The 20,104-nt window shown below is 49.0% G+C and overlaps 1 protein-coding gene across 5 annotated transcripts in view; it reads right to left on the bottom strand.

Annotated features, from left to right (window-relative positions):
• DOCK1 (dedicator of cytokinesis 1) overlaps positions 1 to 20,104 on the bottom strand; it is a 495,128-nt gene that overhangs the window by 377,356 nt on the left and 97,668 nt on the right. For all 5 annotated transcript variants that reach the window (XM_027591584.2, XM_027591585.1, XM_035724125.1 and 2 more), the window contains 8 exons: positions 19,234 to 19,358; positions 17,998 to 18,096; positions 16,961 to 17,033; positions 11,776 to 11,879; positions 11,250 to 11,433; positions 6,964 to 7,061; positions 2,307 to 2,396; positions 1,897 to 1,997 (listed from right to left, as the gene is read on the bottom strand). In XM_027591584.2, coding sequence (XP_027447385.1) covers positions 1,897 to 1,997; positions 2,307 to 2,396; positions 6,964 to 7,061; positions 11,250 to 11,433; positions 11,776 to 11,879; positions 16,961 to 17,033; positions 17,998 to 18,096; positions 19,234 to 19,358 — 874 coding nt within the window. The remainder of the gene's footprint in view (positions 1 to 1,896; positions 1,998 to 2,306; positions 2,397 to 6,963; positions 7,062 to 11,249; positions 11,434 to 11,775; positions 11,880 to 16,960; positions 17,034 to 17,997; positions 18,097 to 19,233; positions 19,359 to 20,104) is intronic.

Below are 20,104 nucleotides of genomic sequence, written 5' to 3'. Positions count from 1 at the left end.
AGGAGACCCTCCGTGATGATCCTTACTACCAGAGCATCCTCCGGCCCAGAGACCGCCGTGAGCACTCCATTAACACAGAGACAACCTTCCACGATTTGGTTAGAGCTGTGTGAATCAGAATTATCTCTTTTGGTATTTCAAGGCTTAAATACTCAGATTCACACTGCCAAGGAAGCACCTAGGGTTGCTACTTTATCAAAACATGATAAGGATAGTTATTTTCCAAAATGAATCTCCCTTCCTGCAGATTACAGGGGCCGAACAGGAGGATATGGATTCTCGGCTCAGTCCCACCCTATCTGAAAGATGAAGCAGTACTCTTTGTTTCTTCCATTCAGTAACTTGCCAGAGACTCCCCAACTTTCACTTCACCACCTATGACAAAGGCACAGAGAGAGTGGTGCCAACAGAAGGTCTGGAAGACAGCCTGGCAAGCTTACTCACTGTGCGGATTCTCTGAAATTCCAATACAAAAGCTCATCTGAGAAGAGCAGTGTGGCCACATTTCAATAAAGACACAGACATGTGGCATGTGACTCGGAGGGAGATCGTGCCACATGAGGAGCCACTTACAGGCCACTCCGGGGAACCCTGCTTGGTCGCCATAGCAAGATGGCGCCCATGATCTGAAAGGAACTGTCCAAAGTGCAGTCACACTGAACGTTTCCATGAAGAGAACAAATCGCTTTAAACACTTATTAGCAAGCCCAAAGGACTTGTCGCAGCTTGTTCTGTGTGCGTGAGGACGCGGCAGCTCTCTGCCCACTCAGCCACGCGAGGCAGACGTGAAAGAGACTGGAACAGGATGACCAACATCACACAGAGAGCTGGCATCAGACCTCTGACCTTGAGTTCATGGCCTCATACAGGCAAGGAAACAGATTCTGACTTAAATACGGTCAAGGCACATCTGAGCTTTGACTCAAGCTACTGGCACTAAAGAGAACCATTTCTAGTGATTCTAAGGGGAGGGATGTTCTTAAAGAAATTATTTACATCTTTTTTCATTGCAACTCACACACGATTCAAAGTTGGAATAAATGCTGATAAATCCCACTGTGACAGAGGCAGAGTAACTCTTCCTAACCATTCTAATAATAATGAAACCTAACAACTGCTTCGTGCTTTCTAAGTGCCAAGGATTACTTCAAACACTTAACATGTAATAACTCATTAAAATTTTCAAGAAACCCTAAGATCATGCCTGTTTACTGAGGAGAAGGCTAAGGCCCAGAGAGATTAAGAGACTTGAACTTGTAAGCGACAGAGCTGTAGGTGAAGCCGAGTTCCTGGATGGTGCTGGTCAACACCAGGAGAGCCGCCTCGCAGGTCTGAAAATCCCACATTTGCTCCAGCTGCTGACAGATGCCCAGGGGGCAGGTATGGGGTTGTGGGGGCAGGTCAAGGGCAACTGGGTGGGCAGTTAGAATCCAAGTTAGTTATAGCTGAAGCGTCTAGAACAAAAAGGAAGGCCCTCTTTAAAGAGCAAAAGGAGACACTAAGAGGTACAAAACTGAATTTTATTCATACTAAACAACCAATAACCTCAAACCAGGAACACATCCATTTATTCATTTGCCAAAAGCTGGTTGGGAAGCTGCAGGGAGGCATATATCAGGTTCACTGAGCATAAACTAAAAATTTCAAAGACAAATGGAAGGTATGGAGGAGAACAAGAATTTATCCCAGAATGTTATGATAATTTATTACATATCTTCTTTCAACAAGATTTCTAGGTCTGTTAAGAGGGAAACAATAATAAAAAATATCCCAGTAAATTCAGAGTTGGGGGCAGGGGGCACATACAGAACCATAGACAAAAGTATATGAAAAAGGCACTTAGTAACAAACCTACAAAATGAAGTATTGGTTTTAAAACAACAAAAATGAACTTACGTGTAGGCTAAAGTTGCACTAAAGTGCTTCTTAATGTAGGTTTCCAGAACAGGATTAAAATGCTGAAATTTTCTGTCAGCAATTAGTCCAATGATAAATACCTGTTCAATTAATCAATATTTTCATTAGTAAAATAACGCAAGCCTCACCTGAATCATCTGCACCGTGGTGGGAGTCCGGGGACTAGAACATTTTCTGACGTTCCCTCTTCTCACCCCAGAAATGACATTGGCCTAACTACAGTGTCCCAGTGAACACCACCCTCTGCCTTGCAACCCATCCGCTTCGATTGGATTTACAACGGAAAACACTTCCAAGGTGACCGGGAGGGACCCCCTCCCCCAGCTTCAAAGGCTGCAGCATGAAAAGCTCCTCAACATCTGAGCGGATGAAAAGTAGAGGCCTCTTACCAGAGCATCAAACACTAACGTATCAAACGTCTCGCTCTCGGAATTCTCCATCATGATGTTGAAGAGGGCATCCAAGGTGTCCTGGAGGAACTAGAGTCACACAAAATGTCAGCAGACGCAGTAAACTCACCTCACTTTCCCCCAACCTAGAATAACTACCATCTTCGGCCATACCCCAAACACCCACCTGTCCCGAATGTCACCAATGAAGCCATACACTACAGGGACTTTTTCCAGCCATTAGATGCACAAGACAAAAACTGAGATGAGTGAACTCAGAACAAAGACATGGAACCCCGAGCCAAGCAGAGGAGGACTGGTAACAGGGAAATGCTCTATGGTCCCCCCTCCGTAAATTTCTCCAACCCTTTTCCTGGTCTTTACCAGTCTGGTGACAAAGAGCTCAACAGCAGCTCTCGGAAGCCTGGCTCTGCCTAATCCCAAACTCTGAGTGTAGGATCTGAGCAAGGGAGTGGGCAGAAGCCACACAGGGATGAATGTCCAGCTGAGTATAATGAAGGACCTATCACAAACCCAGATGCCCACAGACGGAAGAGCTGTGTGACTGAAACTGGGGCACCCAGCAGAACACCAGGAAGCACGTTTTATTCAAGAGGAATTCAGAAATTTCTTTTATAGCCTACTGTAATTCACCAAACAAATATGAGAGCACAGAATGACAAACCAATCATGAATTAATTAAGGAAAGAAAAAATTAGGAGACTCCAAAGTTATGTCACACTAGAAACTGCCTTCCGATCCTATCTCCATCTTCCCCCAGAAGAAGCGTAAGACAGACCAAGAAGACTATCTTGGAGGTACTGAGTTCCCGGTCTGTGGAGGAGTTCCAGAAAAGGTAGAAGGCCACATGAAAGAATACTGGACATAAAAGAGAATAAAGTATAGATATGTCATCATGAGTCATTAGGGACATGCAAATTGAAACCACAGTGAGATATGACCTACCGCCACTGAGAAAGCTATCATCAAGACACAAGCGGTACGGCAAGTGTGGGCAAGGACTCAGGGGAACTGAGCCCTTCCACATCACTGGTGGAAAAGTAAAACAGTACGATGGTTTTGAAAACAGTGTGACAAATCCTCAAAGGGTTAAATGTTATGTTGGCCGCATGGGCAACCATTCGTAGGTATGTATCCAAATGAATGGAAAACATATGTCCGCGCCAAAACTTGTACGCAATTATTCACGACAGCTTTGCTCATAAATGTCAAAGTGTGGCGAACATCCAAATGTCCACCAGCTGACAAATGGGAGAACAAATCCATACATTGGAATATTTATTATTTAGCCATAGAAAGGAATGAAGTTCTGATACATGGCACACTATGCTCTGGAAGCATTATAATACTAACTGAAAGAAGCCAGGCATGAAAGGCTACAGACTGTCTAATTCAATTTATATAAAATAATCCAGAATAGTCAAATCCATAGAGACAGAACGTAGATTACGGTTGCAGGGACAGTAGGGAGTAACTGCGGACAGGTTACAGGGTTATTTTTTTCTCATGATGGAAATGTTCTGGAATCAGATAGTGGAGATGGTTGCGCCAACTCTTGAATATACTACCACCATGGAACAGTGCAAACGAAGAGTGCACTTTATGGTGTGTGAATTGTATCTCAATGAAGCTGTTATGCAAAACCAAAGAATAGGTGAGAAGGTCCCATGGCCAGGGTGTCAAAGAGACAGCTGAAAGGGAAGTCCGGTCCAGATTCTTCCTGGAAGGTTTAGCCCATGCACACAACACACAGAACCAGAGGGGTCCTCAGGTCCCCACAGATGGTCTCAAGTGGTTAGCACACTCAGCCTGAGGAACCAAACCACTGGGACTTGCTCCCAAAACCAGCGCTCGCCCCACTGCTACCTCTTGTGCTGTGAAAGTTTTCAACAGCCCCAAACCCAAAGCCACAGATCTCCCTCAGGAAGGGGAACGTACTCCCAAACCTAGTTAGAGATCTGAGACGCACCGGTGCATAAAACCCTCATTATGTTCTTTTTTTTGCCTCCAGTTTTATTTATTTAAGCAATCTCTACACCCAACGTACGGCTTGAACTCATGACCCCAAGATTGAGAGTTGCATGCTCTTCTGACAAAGCCAGCCAGGTGCCCCAAACCGTCATTCTACTCTGCCACCCACCCACCACCTATTTTATGCCAGAGAAGTGTCACATACAAGCAGCAGGGGAATGAAACCCCCCGCCCCCGTTCTGGTCTGGACATCAAGGGCTTCCTCAAGCCCACAATTACTGGGGGCCCACACCATCTTGTTACTTTTGTATTATTTCCCATCATTTTCTGTTTGTAAACATCTTTGCAGAGGTCAAACCCTTACGCCATCTGCTAACTGCCCGATGTTACTGCCAATTGGCTCACCAGGTGCCAAGCCCTGGCTCGTCTCGGTTCACACACAGAGTCCCTACAGTAGGACTACCCATCCCGGGCAGACAGATGACATAATCAGTAGCCCAGAAACATGGCAGGGAGACTGGGAGCTGCCCGCATCTGGCTGTCCAGCCTCGGAGGCACAGGGATACAGGCATCCTCCTCAAGGAGGTCCCACACACAGAGCCACAAACATGCTCCTTTTGACACCTGCCCTCTCTCGAAGACTATCCACTGGAAGCCCAAAATAATCACCATTTTCATTTTCCACCAAAATGGGCAACTGTATCTTTTACTAAATACGTCAATACTGTTCTTAATCCATCAAGTCATGTCATCTCTCTCCTACCAGTTATAAATACACCTAAGGGTGGGAGGGGGCCTTGAATGAATGGAATAAGCTCAGTCTATGGTGTTCTCAGAGTAAAAGGAGCCCCATGCAGGCTGGGAATCCCTCCAACCCTGGCTCCCATTAACAGCCGCGTGGCCTCAGACAAGTCCATTCACCTCTCTAGACCTACAGGGTACACAGGACGAGCCAGCGATGGACGGACAGGTCATTCAGACCTGCTGGTACCAGCACACACGGGAAGGAGGGGGTGGTGAAAACCATTTCCAGGGCTGAACAACAGGGTTTGGTAATAGATTAGGTAAGGGGAGTGAAGGACAGCAATAAGACAAGATGGTTCTAGATCTTCTCCTTAACGTGTAACAATAGGCCAACAGAAATACAGCTAATTCCTGACGTGATACAGGGATTGTATGAATGAAAATGAAAATGAAAATGGACAATGAAATGAAAAATGAAAAAGGACAAAAATCTCATTAACTGTGTATCTTCTAAAGTTACGTTAACTTATTCACCCAGTTTCCATCTGAACCAGGGGTGTTACAGAACCCAGGGAAGTTTAAAATGCAATTAACATTGTCCAAGCCAGAGGTAGCAGACAAGAACCTAAAAAAGATGATGATTAAAATCAGAAGATTAGCAAGGATATGTTTGAATGGTTAATACAATGAATTTCAGAAAGTGGTGCAACCAAATTAATTTATACTGAAGTTAACCACATTGCTGTTTAATTAAGGCCATTTTAAGTAATTAATTTTTACAGAGATAAGGCAGTCTCCTTCGGCAATCATCTCTCATGGAGGGCGAAGGACTGAGCCAGGGACAGACAGGCGCTCACAGAACGCCACCAGTGTGGACAGGCTTATTGTCTGCAGGCCAAATGGGGCCTCCTGAAAATGGAAACGAGTTTCCTTATATAAAAGGAACAGTCGGGACGTCTAGGTGGCACAGCTGGATGAGTGTCTGACTCCTGGTTTCAGCTCAGGTCGTGATCTCAGGGTCATGGGATCAAGCCCCGCATCGGGCTCCACGCTCAGCACAGGGTCGGCTTGAGATTCTCTGTCCCTCTCCTTCTGCCCCTCCCACTCGTGCTCCCTCTCTCTCTCTCTCTCTCTCTCAAATAAATAAAAAAATCTTAAAAAAAAAAGAGGAAACGTCATTTGAGCCAATGAGAGGCAAGAATGGCCTAGCATCAGAAGCAACAATTCCCCAATGAGGAATTACAGAACTGGGGCGCTCCAAAGCATCTCGCATCACCCCAGTCTCACTGTCCTACCCTGCAGGTAACAATTCCAGAGGGTACCTGACACTTCTCCAGAGCCTGCTCTATGTAAGGCTAAGAAATAAGTCCAAGATCACATGGGGGAAAAAAATGGCCAAGACAGGACGCCCAGGGCTGTGAGCCTCATGCCACAGCACCCATCTCTCCAGGTCAATCGCAGAAGTCCTAGGTGAATCATGAGCCAGGACTAATAATAACGCGGATGGTAATAATGCTGATAAGATGAGAACAGGACCAAATGCTGGCGACCCCACGTGCCAGGTCCAGGCTACAGGTGTCACAAACCTCCAAACAACCCTACGAGAAGGCATTACTGCTGTCTCCTTTTTACAGCAAGAGAAAGTAGGCCTGGAAGAGGTTATTTCACCTTTGCCCATCCCATAGTGAGGATCCACTAGAAGAGGAGCCAGAACCCAAGACTGGGCTGATCCCAGAGCCCAACCCCGTGAAGCCAGACCGCCCTCCCAACCGGAATCCAAGCCGGCTCTGTCCACTTCCAGGTGCATGTCCACATCCGTCCGAGTGATTATAACCAGAGGCCCACGCTACCATGGAGGCAGTGCCTAGATCCGTTCACACGTGGAAGAAAAGCAGAGCAAGCACCCCCAGGTACGTGTTACCTTCACCACCTCACCGCCGTCCACCTTCATCAGCTGTCTCAAGTTCTGCTGCAGCAGGTTGGTGTTGGAACGCCACTTCAAGAGCCCCAGCAGGTCCACTGAAAACACAGAATCAGCTTCAGCTCCTCCCAGCAACAGCTTTGTCTCCCTTCCTCATGGAGCAGCTGAGGGTCTCAACGTAATTTTGAAACAGAAGAATCAACCCTATTTGGAAACATTTGCTGCTCCATACTTCATTTCGTTCTAGAACATACTTGACACCTAGTATGGCTGAATTCATTATTTCTAACTACATTTCCCATGAAATGATTTCCACATTGAAGTTTCTTAAAAATGTGTTCGGGGGGCACCTGAGTGGCTCGGGCGGTTGGGTGGCCAACTCTTGATTTCAGCTCAGGCCATGAACTGAGGCTCCATGCTCAGCGGGGAGCCTGCTTGAGATTCTTTCTCTCCCTCCCTCTGCCCCTCCCCCCACTCATGTGTCTCCTCTTTCTCTCTCTCAAATAAATAAATAAATCTTTTTAAAAAATGCATTCAGGAGCTTAAGGAAAAAGGCCTGGCCTCTCCAATCTACAAGAAGGTATACTCAGCCCAGCAGAGAGTCTGGAAGGAGGCTGCTCACCCACAAAGTGCTTCCCTGAAATCTACCAAGTGGATTTTTCCTTCTTGAGAACATGTTTTGTTTTGTTTGTTTTGTTTAATTAAATAACATAAAATAAGAAATGTACCTTCAGGTACAGAAACTGCAAGGTCACAGGGAGCCTGAACCACAGGGCAACCGCTGACCTCACCCTGGCCTGGCCTTCCAGGGCTGTTCATTTCTATGGCCAAATTTTTGTTTCGTTTGTTTTCTAACAGAAACAACACAGACTGAATGGATGGATTTTTACAGACTAAATGCGGAAGACGAGGTCCAGAAATGATTTTGTTTAAGGCAGCAAGATGTTCTTGAAGACATGAAGACCGAATTCAAAGCATCTCTAGGAAAGAACATGTGCCTACACAATCTTCACTTGAAGTTATATTAATATCCCATTACGTGAAAAAAAAAAAAACAATTAGCAAAGTGCATCCAATTTACCGTTTATGCTCATTGGGAACAAACTTCAGCTACACAAAGTACCTCCATTAAAAAAACAAAAACAAAAAAAAAACAACAACAACAAAATAAACCCTAGTTAATATCGAAAAGAAAAATGTAATTTTGGCAATAGGTAGCATTTCAGGGAACACAAAACACCTATTAAGGACTAAACCACACAAAAGGAATTATTCATGTGATGAGCACCAAAACACTTGCTCTTATTTATCTGTCCTTAGCCCCCAAGTGCAGCTGACAAGGAGACCCATGGAAACAGAGAGGACAGGAGCTGAAACACCACGTAAGAGGCTCACACACACACCGGGCCACGCCACGACCCCACGACCTTGGGCAAGGAACCTCAACTCAGTTTACCTCTCTGAATGCTGAGTACGACATTGCCAAATTACAGGGCTGGTGCCAGAGTTAAAGGGTGTGAGGTGGAGAAAGTGCTCGGCAAGATACCCAGACAAGAGCAGCCGTCCACCAACAAGATGATCAAGAAGTGAAAATTTTAACCATTCATGGGGAAAGTTAAGATGTTTTCATTTCTCAGTGAAAATTAACATATTTTCTTCCTTTCTAAAGGAAGGCGAAGTAATGACAAAGGCCACATCCTGCCTGGACCTGCTCTTGGCCCCAGGGTTAAGGGAGATTTCCATCTCACCAGAGTTGTTTTTTTGTTTTGTTTTGTTTTATTAATGGCAAGTGGTTAATAATCTGGAATCTACGCAAAGTTAGTGGCACTTTAGGTATGAGGGAGGCTGAGGCTGATCTCTGTAAGGTAAATCTGAGAAAACGTACAACTGGCAAATGAACAGTGGAAGAAGGCCTCTGAGGAGGGGGTGTGTTTTAAGAAAACAGAGCTTGACCAGCGCCCCGGCTACCCGGGTCAGACCGGCGCTCCCCAACCCAGTCCTCATTCCGGGGAGCCCATGGTCATTCCGTGTTTTGTGACTTCTCTCTAATTACCTGGGAAGCTAATTGAGGAGAGGAATCACATCCTATACTTCTCATTTTATCCCCCACAGCATCCAGTAATGCTGAGAACAGAGATGTTTAATACAAACCTCGATGAACAATTCAGCCACCGCTTTTCCCTAAGTAATGGAACTTCTCAGGAACAAATCACGACGCAGAAAAATGACTCCCGGAATGAGAATCTGGGACTCACTGCTCAGAGGCCAAGTGGGGCAGCTCCATCTCGCAATACCACCTGCCACAGCGCCATCCCAAGAAGAGGAATCATTGGCTGCTGTGCAGTGAAAGCCAAAAGATGTCCCCTTGATTCTCGGTGAGCAGCATCACTCTGGAATTTCCTTGTTGCCGGGCAACAGCTGCTTCGGAGAGTAGGGTGCGCATTCCCTCAGTTCCAGGGAGGGAATCACCCTGTGACTGATGACAGCCAAGGAGCTGGGAGGTGCGAGGGGTCGACATCACACCCCTGGGCGATTGCTGCTACTTAATACCTTGGGAGATTTCTGGTTCACAGTCCCCTTCTACAACAATCCGTGGGTTAAGGAAGATTCTATGGGCGGGCCTCCCAACCTAACTGCTCTTCCGAACATTGTTTTGATGGGGAAAATATATTCAAGTTCCAAATAACAACTTCCAAACATATTTCTGGAGCATGACCCATGCATAAGATGGGTGGCTTCCTACATAAAGGAAACGGCAATACACAGCACCTCTCATTTGTCCGGCACATAATGAAAAGCTAAGTGCCACACGTATGGGGTAGCGACTTACCGGTGAGGCTGCCGTTGCCCTGAGTTCACTGAGGCCCTGGACGGTGTAGCTGTCAGATTAGGGAACTCGCAGGACCACATCCAGAGAGTAACATTTGACCTGTGGGGCACCCCTCCCATAACACAGTCCCAAACCGGCACCTGATTTGCTGAACCCAATGCCCAGGTAAGGGTTTGCATTTGCTTATGGAGATGACTGCACACCACCAGCTAGGAGAATTCAAAATACTTCGGGCAACCGTGATGATGAAGATAACATTAGAGAGACATGTCCAAATGGCCTTCCCGCATTTGAGTGACACGTTCCCCCACACAGCTGACTCAGGAGAAGCGGTGAGGAAGCACACTTTGTCCAGGCCGGCAGAACACAGGGGAGACGGCAGGCACGGAGACTGGGAACACCCAGCCCGCTCTCCACTCCAATGCCATGGCTTCCTGATGATGGGGTCCCTTTGTCCCACATTTACCCTGTTAGAGTCCAAACAATGACTCTCCCTCAGACAACTCCGAGACTACTGCCAAGATTTACGGACAATCCCCAGAGACACAATTCAAGATACCAACAAACATTAATAATCAAAATCCATATTGGGTGGTGAAGAGGAAAAACTGGATTTTCAAGCTGAGTTTCAAGAGAGGATCAAGTCTCTCTGCACGGCTGTGCTACGGCCACATTTGGGGATTGCAATCTGTAAATGTAGGAAGTGTGCAGAGGGGCCTCTGCTGCTCCAGCACACAGTGAGTAAGACGGGCCCCGGGCTGCACGGCCACGTTGCTTAGGAGTCTGCAAGCAGTGGTAATGAGGCAGCCCAGCCGGCCCGGCACAGGACGTCAGGCACCCCCTGACACCACGCTTCTGTGTGATTCAATGGGCCAGGGAACTAGAAATGTCATCCAAACCAACGTTTAAAAGTAAAGATAACTGGCAACTATCTCCGTGAGTAGCTGGGAGATAGGAAGGCACACACACAGAGCGGGTATCTCAGATCCTCCAGCATGTGTAACCCCCACACCCTCACGAAGCCCTCTGAGGCAGACATCACATCCGCATGTGTGCAGAGATGAGGAAAGTGAAGTTCGGTTTCACAGGCCCTCACTCAAGGTCACTTCCAGGGTGAGCGAGCACAGGGCAAGGGCTCCATACCCGGTCTTTGGTCTGACTCCAAATCCCGTGTTTTCCCTTAAGCCATGCTACCTTCCTTTGGCCAAAAACCTGTGAAAGCAAACCCAATGGTTTATCTCTCATTAAGGTTAATATTTAATAAACCAAAATTGTAGTGAACTTTCAAGTGCCGTGGATGCCACGCCCCCTTCTGGTCCAAGGACACCCATGCGGGCGAGCACCAGCACACAGAGCACAGAGGACGCGTGGGGCGGAGAGCAGGCCGGGGAGCCGGAAAGGGACAGGGTAGAGGGAGGAAAACCGCGGGGGAACACAGGGCCATCACCAAACTCACCGTTCTGGGTAAGTTTGGTGGAGCACACGAGAGTTGAGATCTGGAAGGAGTCTTTGCTGATGGTGCAGCTCCCAAGACTCTGCATGCTCCTGCCCGTGGCCGAGTGGGCCTTTTCTTCTAACTCTGCTTTCGTGGAGGGCAGGCTCAAGTACGTGGCAGCGTCCTCCAGCTTCTTCGCCTCTGCCTGTGGGTTGAATTACGAGCACGTCGGTCACAATCAAGGACATCCAATTCTTGCTATCCTTAATCCTTTTAACCATCATGGTATTTGCTCTTCATCATTTGCAAAACTGTTTAATGATTTCCCTTATTCTTGTGGATTCATCCATGTTAACGTGTACTGCACATCATCCTCTCTCATTAGGACCAGCAAAAGGGCTGGTCATCTGAAATGTGCATTCGGATACCTAAGTGTAGCGAGAGAGCAGCTTTCTCACAAAGACAGGAAACGTCAGCTCAGGCGAGGAGTCCCAGAGAGGAGTGAAGCAGTCCCTGCAGGCAATACGGCCCCAAGCAAGCGGTATACCTTATAGACGATGAGATCATGCTCCCCGTCCCTCAGCGTGGTCCCATCATATCTCATCAGCTTTACAAAGGCCAGTGCAAATATTTTCTCAGATTTGTCCTTGGCTGCAAGAGAAATTAATCATCATCTTCAACCGCCATCATGGCAATATCACATAAAAAACTACCAGGGCTACCTTTACGAAAACATGACAAAACTGCATTGGAATTAAATAGAAAGAAATGGAAAACATGGGAGTGTTCACTAGGAGGAAGACTCCTCTTAACGGGACCAGTGGTGTTCAAATTAACCTGTAAATTCCAAGTAATTCCAATCAGAATCTCATGGAAGAGTTTCCTCACGGAACATGAAAACGGACTCCCAAGGTCCAGAGCAGAAGAAGGGTGCTGGAGAGCATGGCGGGGGGGGAGCTCTGCAAACCTAGAAACCAGCAGTGACTGGGCAGTGACCGCTAAGACCACAGTGCGGCTTGACATCGGGGACACACAGAGTGTGTGCACACACAGGGTCTGGAAACACAAGGTGAAGAGCAGTGCAGTAGGGACAGGCCATTCCCGGAGAAAACTGGCTATCAATATGGAAAAGCAGAACAGATTCCTACCTCATGGCATCCACTAGTATAAATTCAGGTGGAGTGAACATACGCATGTGAAATTTTGTTCTCTGGCAAGAAAGCGCCTCCCCCAGATACCTGGATGTTGGGGAGGACTCAGTACCTCCCGTTCATTCACGTTTCGGTTGACAGATCACCTGCTCCGAGGTGACCAGACCATCTAACACAGCAAATTATAACCTGGTCACATTCTCTCCCCTCCCCTGATGCATTTTTCTTCATAACTGCTGTGGACTGAACTGTGTGCCCCCCGCAGTCTGGTGCTGGAACCCTAACCCTCCCCATGTGACTACAGTGAAGATGCAGCCTGTAGGAAGAGGCCTGAGGGTAGTGAGTTCCTAAGGGGGGAGCACTGATCCCACAGAACTAGAGCCTTTCGGAAAAGGAGAAAGAGACAGCAAAGCTCTCCTCCGCTTTGAGTTCACAACCTGGATGAGCATCCCCACCACAAACCGGGGTGCCGGCGCCCTGCTCTCAGCCTCCAGCCTCCAGCCTCCAGAACCGTGAGAAGATACGTTTCTGTTGTTCAAGCCCCCGCAGTCTCTTGTGTTACAGCTGCCCGAGCAAACCGAGAGGACAGTCCTGATCCCTGCCAGGTCACCAGGTGAGCGAGCATGCGTGCGGGCACGTGAACCGCACACTTTGTCACTGCTCTTCGCCCAGTGCCTGCAACAGTGTCTGCCATCTATTAGGTACTTCGTAAACGTTTGTTCTAGCTGGGGAGATGCCAACTAACTGGTGCTCTCACTTGGTGACAGGGACGTGTGAGATGGGGAATGGTGGGAACAGGAACGAGTGGCTGGATGGTTGGACAAGGTGTCTGAGAAGATGGGAGAACATGGGAGCCTGTGCGTGAACCTTCCCGGAACAGACATGGCCAAAGGCAGTCCCTGAGTGGGCCCAGGCTTGGCCCCTTGGGGACAGAGAGCCAGAGGGCTGGTGAGCAGTGGGTGGTGAGCGGGCCAGGGGCCAGCCCAGGAGGGAGATTAAGGAGTCTCCACTGAAGAAGTAGATTCTGCATGGATTCTGCAAGATGCAACTGAGGACAGCATGGAAACACTGAGTTTCAGAGCTGTATCATCTTTAAAATTATATATCCCACATTCTCTTTTTAGAGATGAAAAGAGAGGAGCGCCTGGGTGGCTCAGCTGGTTGAGCCTCTGCCTTCGGCTCAGGTCATGATCCCAGGGTGCTGGGATCGAGTCCCACGTCGGGCTCCCTGCTCAGAGGGAAGTCTGCTTCTCCCTCTCGCTCTCCCTCTGTGCTCTCCCTCTCCCTCTCTCTCTCTCAAATAATAAAATCTTAAAAAAGAGACAGAGATGAAAAGACAGAGGTCAAGGAAGGAAGGAGCACATCCACGCACCTTGAGTCAGAGGCTCAAAAATATTTACCCCAAATCACCACCACTGCACAAGATAACACGTCTCGTTAATCCATGCAGTCCTGGTGTCCATCAGTACCTGGCACACAGTAGGTACTCAATAAATGCTCGCTAATTAGAAAGATGAAGGAATGATTGACCAACCAAAATAAAGGGAGGGATGAAGGCAAAAAAGTACGTATCCTAGGAATCAAAATAATAATAATAACTTTGCAAAAGGGCATAGAAAACATAAACTACCATAATGTTCAGGTGAGAAAGAACAGATCCTTCTAAGTTTGAGCTGATGTGAAAAAAATACAGACCTGGCTCCACGAAAGCAGCCGTGGTTCAAAAGGACACGTGAGCATCACCGTCAGCGCACGGCTTCCCCTGATCCTACTATTAATTAGCACAAATAACATCGCGCACCTTTTATTAACATTCTATACCTTTACCTCGAGGCCACGGGCTGCAGTTATTATGGCTCATTAGCAGCCGCTGGGAGTAGACAACAATTTTACAGGACGCAGAGGGCACATGAGGCAGGGCGGCCCCACCCAGCCAGGCCCCCTACGAGCCTGGGAAACTGGCCCCTGGCCGGCTGCACCGGAGCCGCAAAGCCGCTCAAGTTCGGGTGAAACAGGAGCGGATGCATCTGGAATGGCTAACGAGTTGCTGGAGCGTCTATCACATCAGCACCAAACTTCCCACCGGGATGGATCCCCGCCTGAGAAATCCCATCACTTGTTCCCTCTGCTCACCTCCCTTTAGGGGAAAAGCAGCTCATTGCAGGGGCCCGGGGGGACGGGCAACGTGGCCTCACTTCCTCCTGTTTCTGACCCCGCGTGTCCACATTCAGGGAGGCTGAGGAGGCCCCAGGGGATGCAGTCGCTCCCAGAGCAGACAGCTCAGGACTGCGTCAGCCCCACACTGCTGTGCTCCTCACGGCTCCAAAACCGCACAAGCCATGGCCAGGGAGCCTCATTACTTATGCAAACGTGTGGTGGTGTGTCGGGTGACAGCATCTTGTCAGGAATGAGGACTTAAAACTGACTAGAAAAACAAGGATTTTGAAAATTAAAATGCTACAGAAGACATTCCTCTGCCCTAATGTAATTTATTAACCAGAGAGAAGAAGCTTGTTGTAAAGGGCGAGCATGCCTTTGAGACAAGTCTTCTGTGGATTCCAGAACTCTGTCCTTGCCCTCCAGGGCTGCCACCTTCTTCCCTGCAGCCCACCCCCACGCCAGGCTGTTCCACTCGTGCAGGCTGCCCGGCCCACCGCTCCCTCTATGCTGCGCCCGAGTGCCCCCCGCCCGTGCACCCTGTTCCGTTCACCCCACACCTCCGCCTACTATTCCACAACCCCCCCAGGCTGACCCCACACCTCAACTCAAACTGAAGTTTGGAAAGAGAACCTTCTCTGTGAGGTGTAGACAGCAGGTACTAAATGAAGACCAGAGAATGGAAGAGGCCTCACCACGCCCCCCAGGCGTGGGGGTGGGACACTCAAGCACACAGACGAGGTCTGACCCCGAGCCCCCTCACTGACGAGCTGGGTGACCTTGGGGGACCAAGCTGGGGTCTGGGAGCCTCAGGTTCCTCCGCCATAATGTGTGGAGCAATGACCACAGCGACAGTACATGGGGTCATTGTGGGTGAGGGCAGATCCAAACGGCACAGTAAGAGCACATGAATGTTAGCTAACATTTATGAGCTGCTGTTCTTACCCCAAAGTTCTGGCCATCGAGGAGTGCTGTGCATAATCAGCTGACCCTGGCCCGCTGCCTGGTGGGCTGGCTCTGGCCATCAGGCAAGTCTGCGGTGGTTGGGGACTGCTTGCCCGCCGCCTGGTGGGCTGGCTCTGGCCATCAGGCAAGTCTGCGGTGGTTGGCGACTGCTTCCCACGCTGCCCAGCCCTCATGACCCCGCTCCTCCCACTCTCCCTGAACCCCGACCCCTCATTAGCTAGGGCCCTGCTCTGCTGAGACAACAGGACGGGGCAGGTGGTGGAATGATGCTGCAGACCCACCTGCCCCCCCACACACACACCCGCTTACCACGAAGGACCCCATACTATCTCGATCCCTTGGTTCTTTCGCCCCTGTGGCCTCTACCACCCCCTCCCAAGCTTTGCTGATATGCGTGCTCTCCATACACCAGCCCTGCGGACCACAAGAACACGCCTCCCCAATGCTTCTCAACAACAGTGGGGTCCCGGCTCCTCGCTGGCCCCACAGTGGGGTCTACCTTCCCCAGCTTCAAGCCTTTGCACATATACTCGCTGTCCTGCACCCCTACCTCTGCAGATCCCACACCTTGGCAAGGGCCTACGTCAGGCAGGCCCCCTTCCAAAAATAGCACGAAGGATGGACACATCACCACACAGCAGTGGCTTCTGAGGAGCCCCTCCCCTATGCCAGGCATTGTGCCATGGGTTCGACAGCCTCCATCCTGCTTGGTCAAGACCCCCGGGCATTTATCCTCCAGATGAAGTATCTGTGAGGACACAGAGAGCCAGAGCAGAGGACCTCCATCCAAGTGGCCCCCACGGGGGTGTCCGTGACAAACACAGCCCTCCAGACCACTCTTTCCCTCAAAGCGACAGCACACACAATGTAGCCAATCTTATTGTTCATTAAATCTTAGCTCACTGCCCTGTAGGTACAGACCATGAAGGGCAGGGAGACATATAGCTGCCCGTCGTGATGTCTTAGTGTCTAGCACAGGGCTACGTCCTTAGCAGACGTTAATGAACATGACAAGACAAACTCCAGTCATCAATAAAGAACTCTTCTGGAAGGACAGGGACCCAAACCCCAGGTCTTCCCTCCCAGCTTCTCAGCATCAGTCAGCACTACACCAACATCTCCCCTCAGCCTGAAGCCAGACACCGGGGGCCGCCCACAAACACAAAACGGGTCTCGAGGGTTTCCATTCCAATGCAAATGGCATTAAGAGCCAATTTCTGAAATCCACTTGTATCTTTGTGACTTTTCGGATGGATGGAACAGTGTTACAAGTCACACGGAAGAGAGGAAACAGGTCAACACGGAAATGAGCTAAAGGATTAAGACCACATCGTGTTAGGATCACCTAGTCCTGGAACAATCCAGAACAATCCAGAACAAGTGACAAGTGCAGCCTACGGAGCTTTCCCCTAGCTTTCCCTTGCAAGCAACACAGGCTAAAGTCAAGGGATTACTCACAGTCCTGTGACGACCTGTGGCGGAAGGTAAACCGAAGGTGACTGCGATTGACGTCTTCAATGGGAATGGCCACCTGCGCAATTGAAAGAGGAAGTTTCAGCACCCGTACTGTATCTTCTCACATTAATGGTTTTGTTCAAATGGAGATACTATGCAACTGTACACATTTCCTCCCTGAAGGGATGAAAATACTGTATGCCTAATCCCCTATGGGGCTTTCCCAAAGGCAAAATGCTTTTGGAAAATTTAAACAAGACAATATTGCAAGGGATGCCAAACCAATTCTACAAGACAGCACAAGTTTTCGTCAACAAACATTCACGTCCTCACTGTTAAAAGTCTATTTTTTACAAGTTGACAATTTCCTAGTAGCCCTTATTGGAGGTGTCCACAGTCCCTCCACAGCTGCAGGGACCTGCCCTCGGGCAGCAGGAAGAAAGCTTTCCTGTTGTGACGAGCAGTCAAAGAAGAAAGACCCCATGCATACTGCCTTTAAGCGAAGACTGCCCCAAATCCTATCTGCCATCCGTCTTCTAAGGCCAACCCCAGGCTGGGTTTCCCAATATTCAAGCCCTCGGCACAGGGGCTGGGATGTACCATGGTGGGCTGCCGTAGTGACATCAGCGAGCCACGTCAGGAGAGCAGAGTGCCACACCATGGACGGGGACCTGTCTCCCCAGCGACGTCCTCCATATATTGTCACCTCTATTTTTTCCCATTTGGTGTAAAGCAGGATACCACACATGTAACAGACCCAGGAAGAGAAAGATAATAGCTATCTTTAGAGGACTCTGTCATTTGTCTCCATGAAAGTCCTGTTTTTATGTCCAAAAGCAGAGGAGAGTAAATGTATTCCAAGAAATGCCGGCATGGCTCCTAAGCAACCTTGAACGACTTTGTTGGGAGAGCGCCTCTGCCTGCTCAGGGTGCCTGCTGACAAGCAGCCCCAGGTTGGGTGGGAGCTGGGGACTTCCTTAGGATACAAATGAGCATTTCATAATCAACCCCGTGGGATAAAATGACCATGTAAATGATACCTTAACGGTCTCAAACCAACGTGGCTGTTTTACTTGGTAGTAAATCACAGACTTGTACTCCGAAATCGCTTCATCACCAGCACCCGGGTAAATCACATGCTTTAAAAGAAGGCATAAAGAGTTCACATCAGACCTCATAGAGCTTGACACTGCATCCATCTCCCCACCTCCCGCCCCCATTAGATGAGCTAAGCAGAGCACTACAGGAATGCCAATAAACCCCATCACAAATGGAACATGCTCCCAGCAATGGAAGGACAGATCCATCTGCAGCCAGCGCGGCCAGCACACAATCCTGCTCGCAGACAGTTAAGCATCTCAATGGTTATCAGTACAGGGATGCTACTGTCCTCACCCTTCGTACCCTCACCCCTAACAGCCTTAACATTAAGGTCGGCAGGAAGTCACCTGATTCACTCAGTAGGTCCAGAATGAAGAGCTACAGGCTACGAAGGAGGTGGCAACACTCCTTCCCGATCTACCAGCTGTAAACACTGACCACTTGGCTCCCGAGGAAGCAATGCCAATAAAGCCCAAGTGGCAAGGGTAACACCTCCCGGCAGTGACACTCGACATGGGCCACCCCCACAGAAGGGATGCCGCCCCCACATCCTGGCACAGCTGAGCCTCAGGTGCATACACAGGGCATTGCTCTCAAACACGTGGGCTTAGGACAGCCCCGCCCGCCACCCAGGGTCCAGAGTGGTAGCCAGCAGGGGCACCTGCTCTGGCGTGGCCTCCGGTCATCAGAGGTCACCGTCCCCGAGCACTGCCCAGCACGCCGAGTCCTGCAGGCCGCCGTGGTAACCGCCACCACCCAGGAGAGCACAAGGTCAGAAGCCCAGATTCAAACCCGTTTCACCCCCCACTAGCTTGATGACCCTTACAAGACTTCCCTGGGCCTCAGTTTCCCCAGCTCTCAGAATGTGATAATAACGGTGTCTGAACTTCTAGTGGGACCATTAGACCTCTGAGCCCTGGGTCTACGCTGACAAGGGCCAGGAAAACAGAGGGGGTCAGGACCGCAGAGGTCTCCCGAGGCAGGTGTCAGCCAGGACCCCGTGCAGGCCAGCGCTTTACGGCGAGCTGCAGAAAGGGATAAAGAACAAACTCTCATCCCCAGAAATGGGATCACGCGGCCCCAGCTACGTCTTTTCCTACTCTGTAGCAACGCTGAGAAAACACTTGGAAAATAAAGTTTCCACGCCACACATTAAGCTTTGCAACAATAAATACCTCCAGCCGTTTTCCGTCTTCATCGTAAACAGACACTGTAACCTCCACATTCTTTGCTGTGGTTTTGCTTCCTTTATCAAAATCTCCTTGAACTAATGTTACGTAGATATCATTTCGAACATCACCTGGGGGAAAAATTATACCTTTAAAACCAGTCCATTATTCATAATGTAACCAGGAATTCTGCAACACTGTTGAAATTGCTACCAATCCTAGCAGAGGATTATAAATACTGTATGATGATTACAAAATATTTTCTACAAAACAGTCTCAGCATTTAAAGGCATGACAAAAGCAGTTTTCAGCAGCATCATCATAAGATCACTAGAAGGAGGAAAAACATCAAGGCCCTTAATTATCTGCATGGTCCTTCACCTCGGTGGGCAGCTCATGCCCATGGTGACTCGAATGCTGCCGATGGGTTTGCAGGGACCATCCCCTGTCCAGTACCTACGGCCCATCGTGACTGCCATCACTATCTCACGGTGGACCACTGGCTGTGTTCTCGGCGTCTGGGTAGCCAGAGTATCACGTCATCAACGGCACACCTTGGATGACAACTGGCAATATTGGCTCCCTCTACATTTTTCGAAGGAGTGGAACAAAAAGCTGATCGAGAATGAGAACCACCACAAGCCAAGGTTCTGAGCTGACGTCTGGGATCAGGGACTAGGAGTGGGTCAAGAGAGAAACTTTCTGCATGGACATGGATCTTCTCTCCTCCTGGTGGGCAGCTGTCAGGATCAGAACAGACCTGTTCTGTTCCGTTCAGAGCAGAACAAAACAGACCTGTGCATTTTAAAGTGAGATGGGCCATAAACTGTGACAACAAAAACAAAAACAAAACCCATACACAACAAATAAACTCAAG

Source organism: Zalophus californianus, chromosome 15 (genome assembly GCF_009762305.2).
Source record: "Zalophus californianus isolate mZalCal1 chromosome 15, mZalCal1.pri.v2, whole genome shotgun sequence".
Classification (NCBI taxonomy): Eukaryota; Metazoa; Chordata; class Mammalia; order Carnivora; family Otariidae; genus Zalophus; species Zalophus californianus.
Note: the sequence above shows the minus strand (reverse complement) of the source record. Positions and strands in the feature narration are given on the sequence as shown.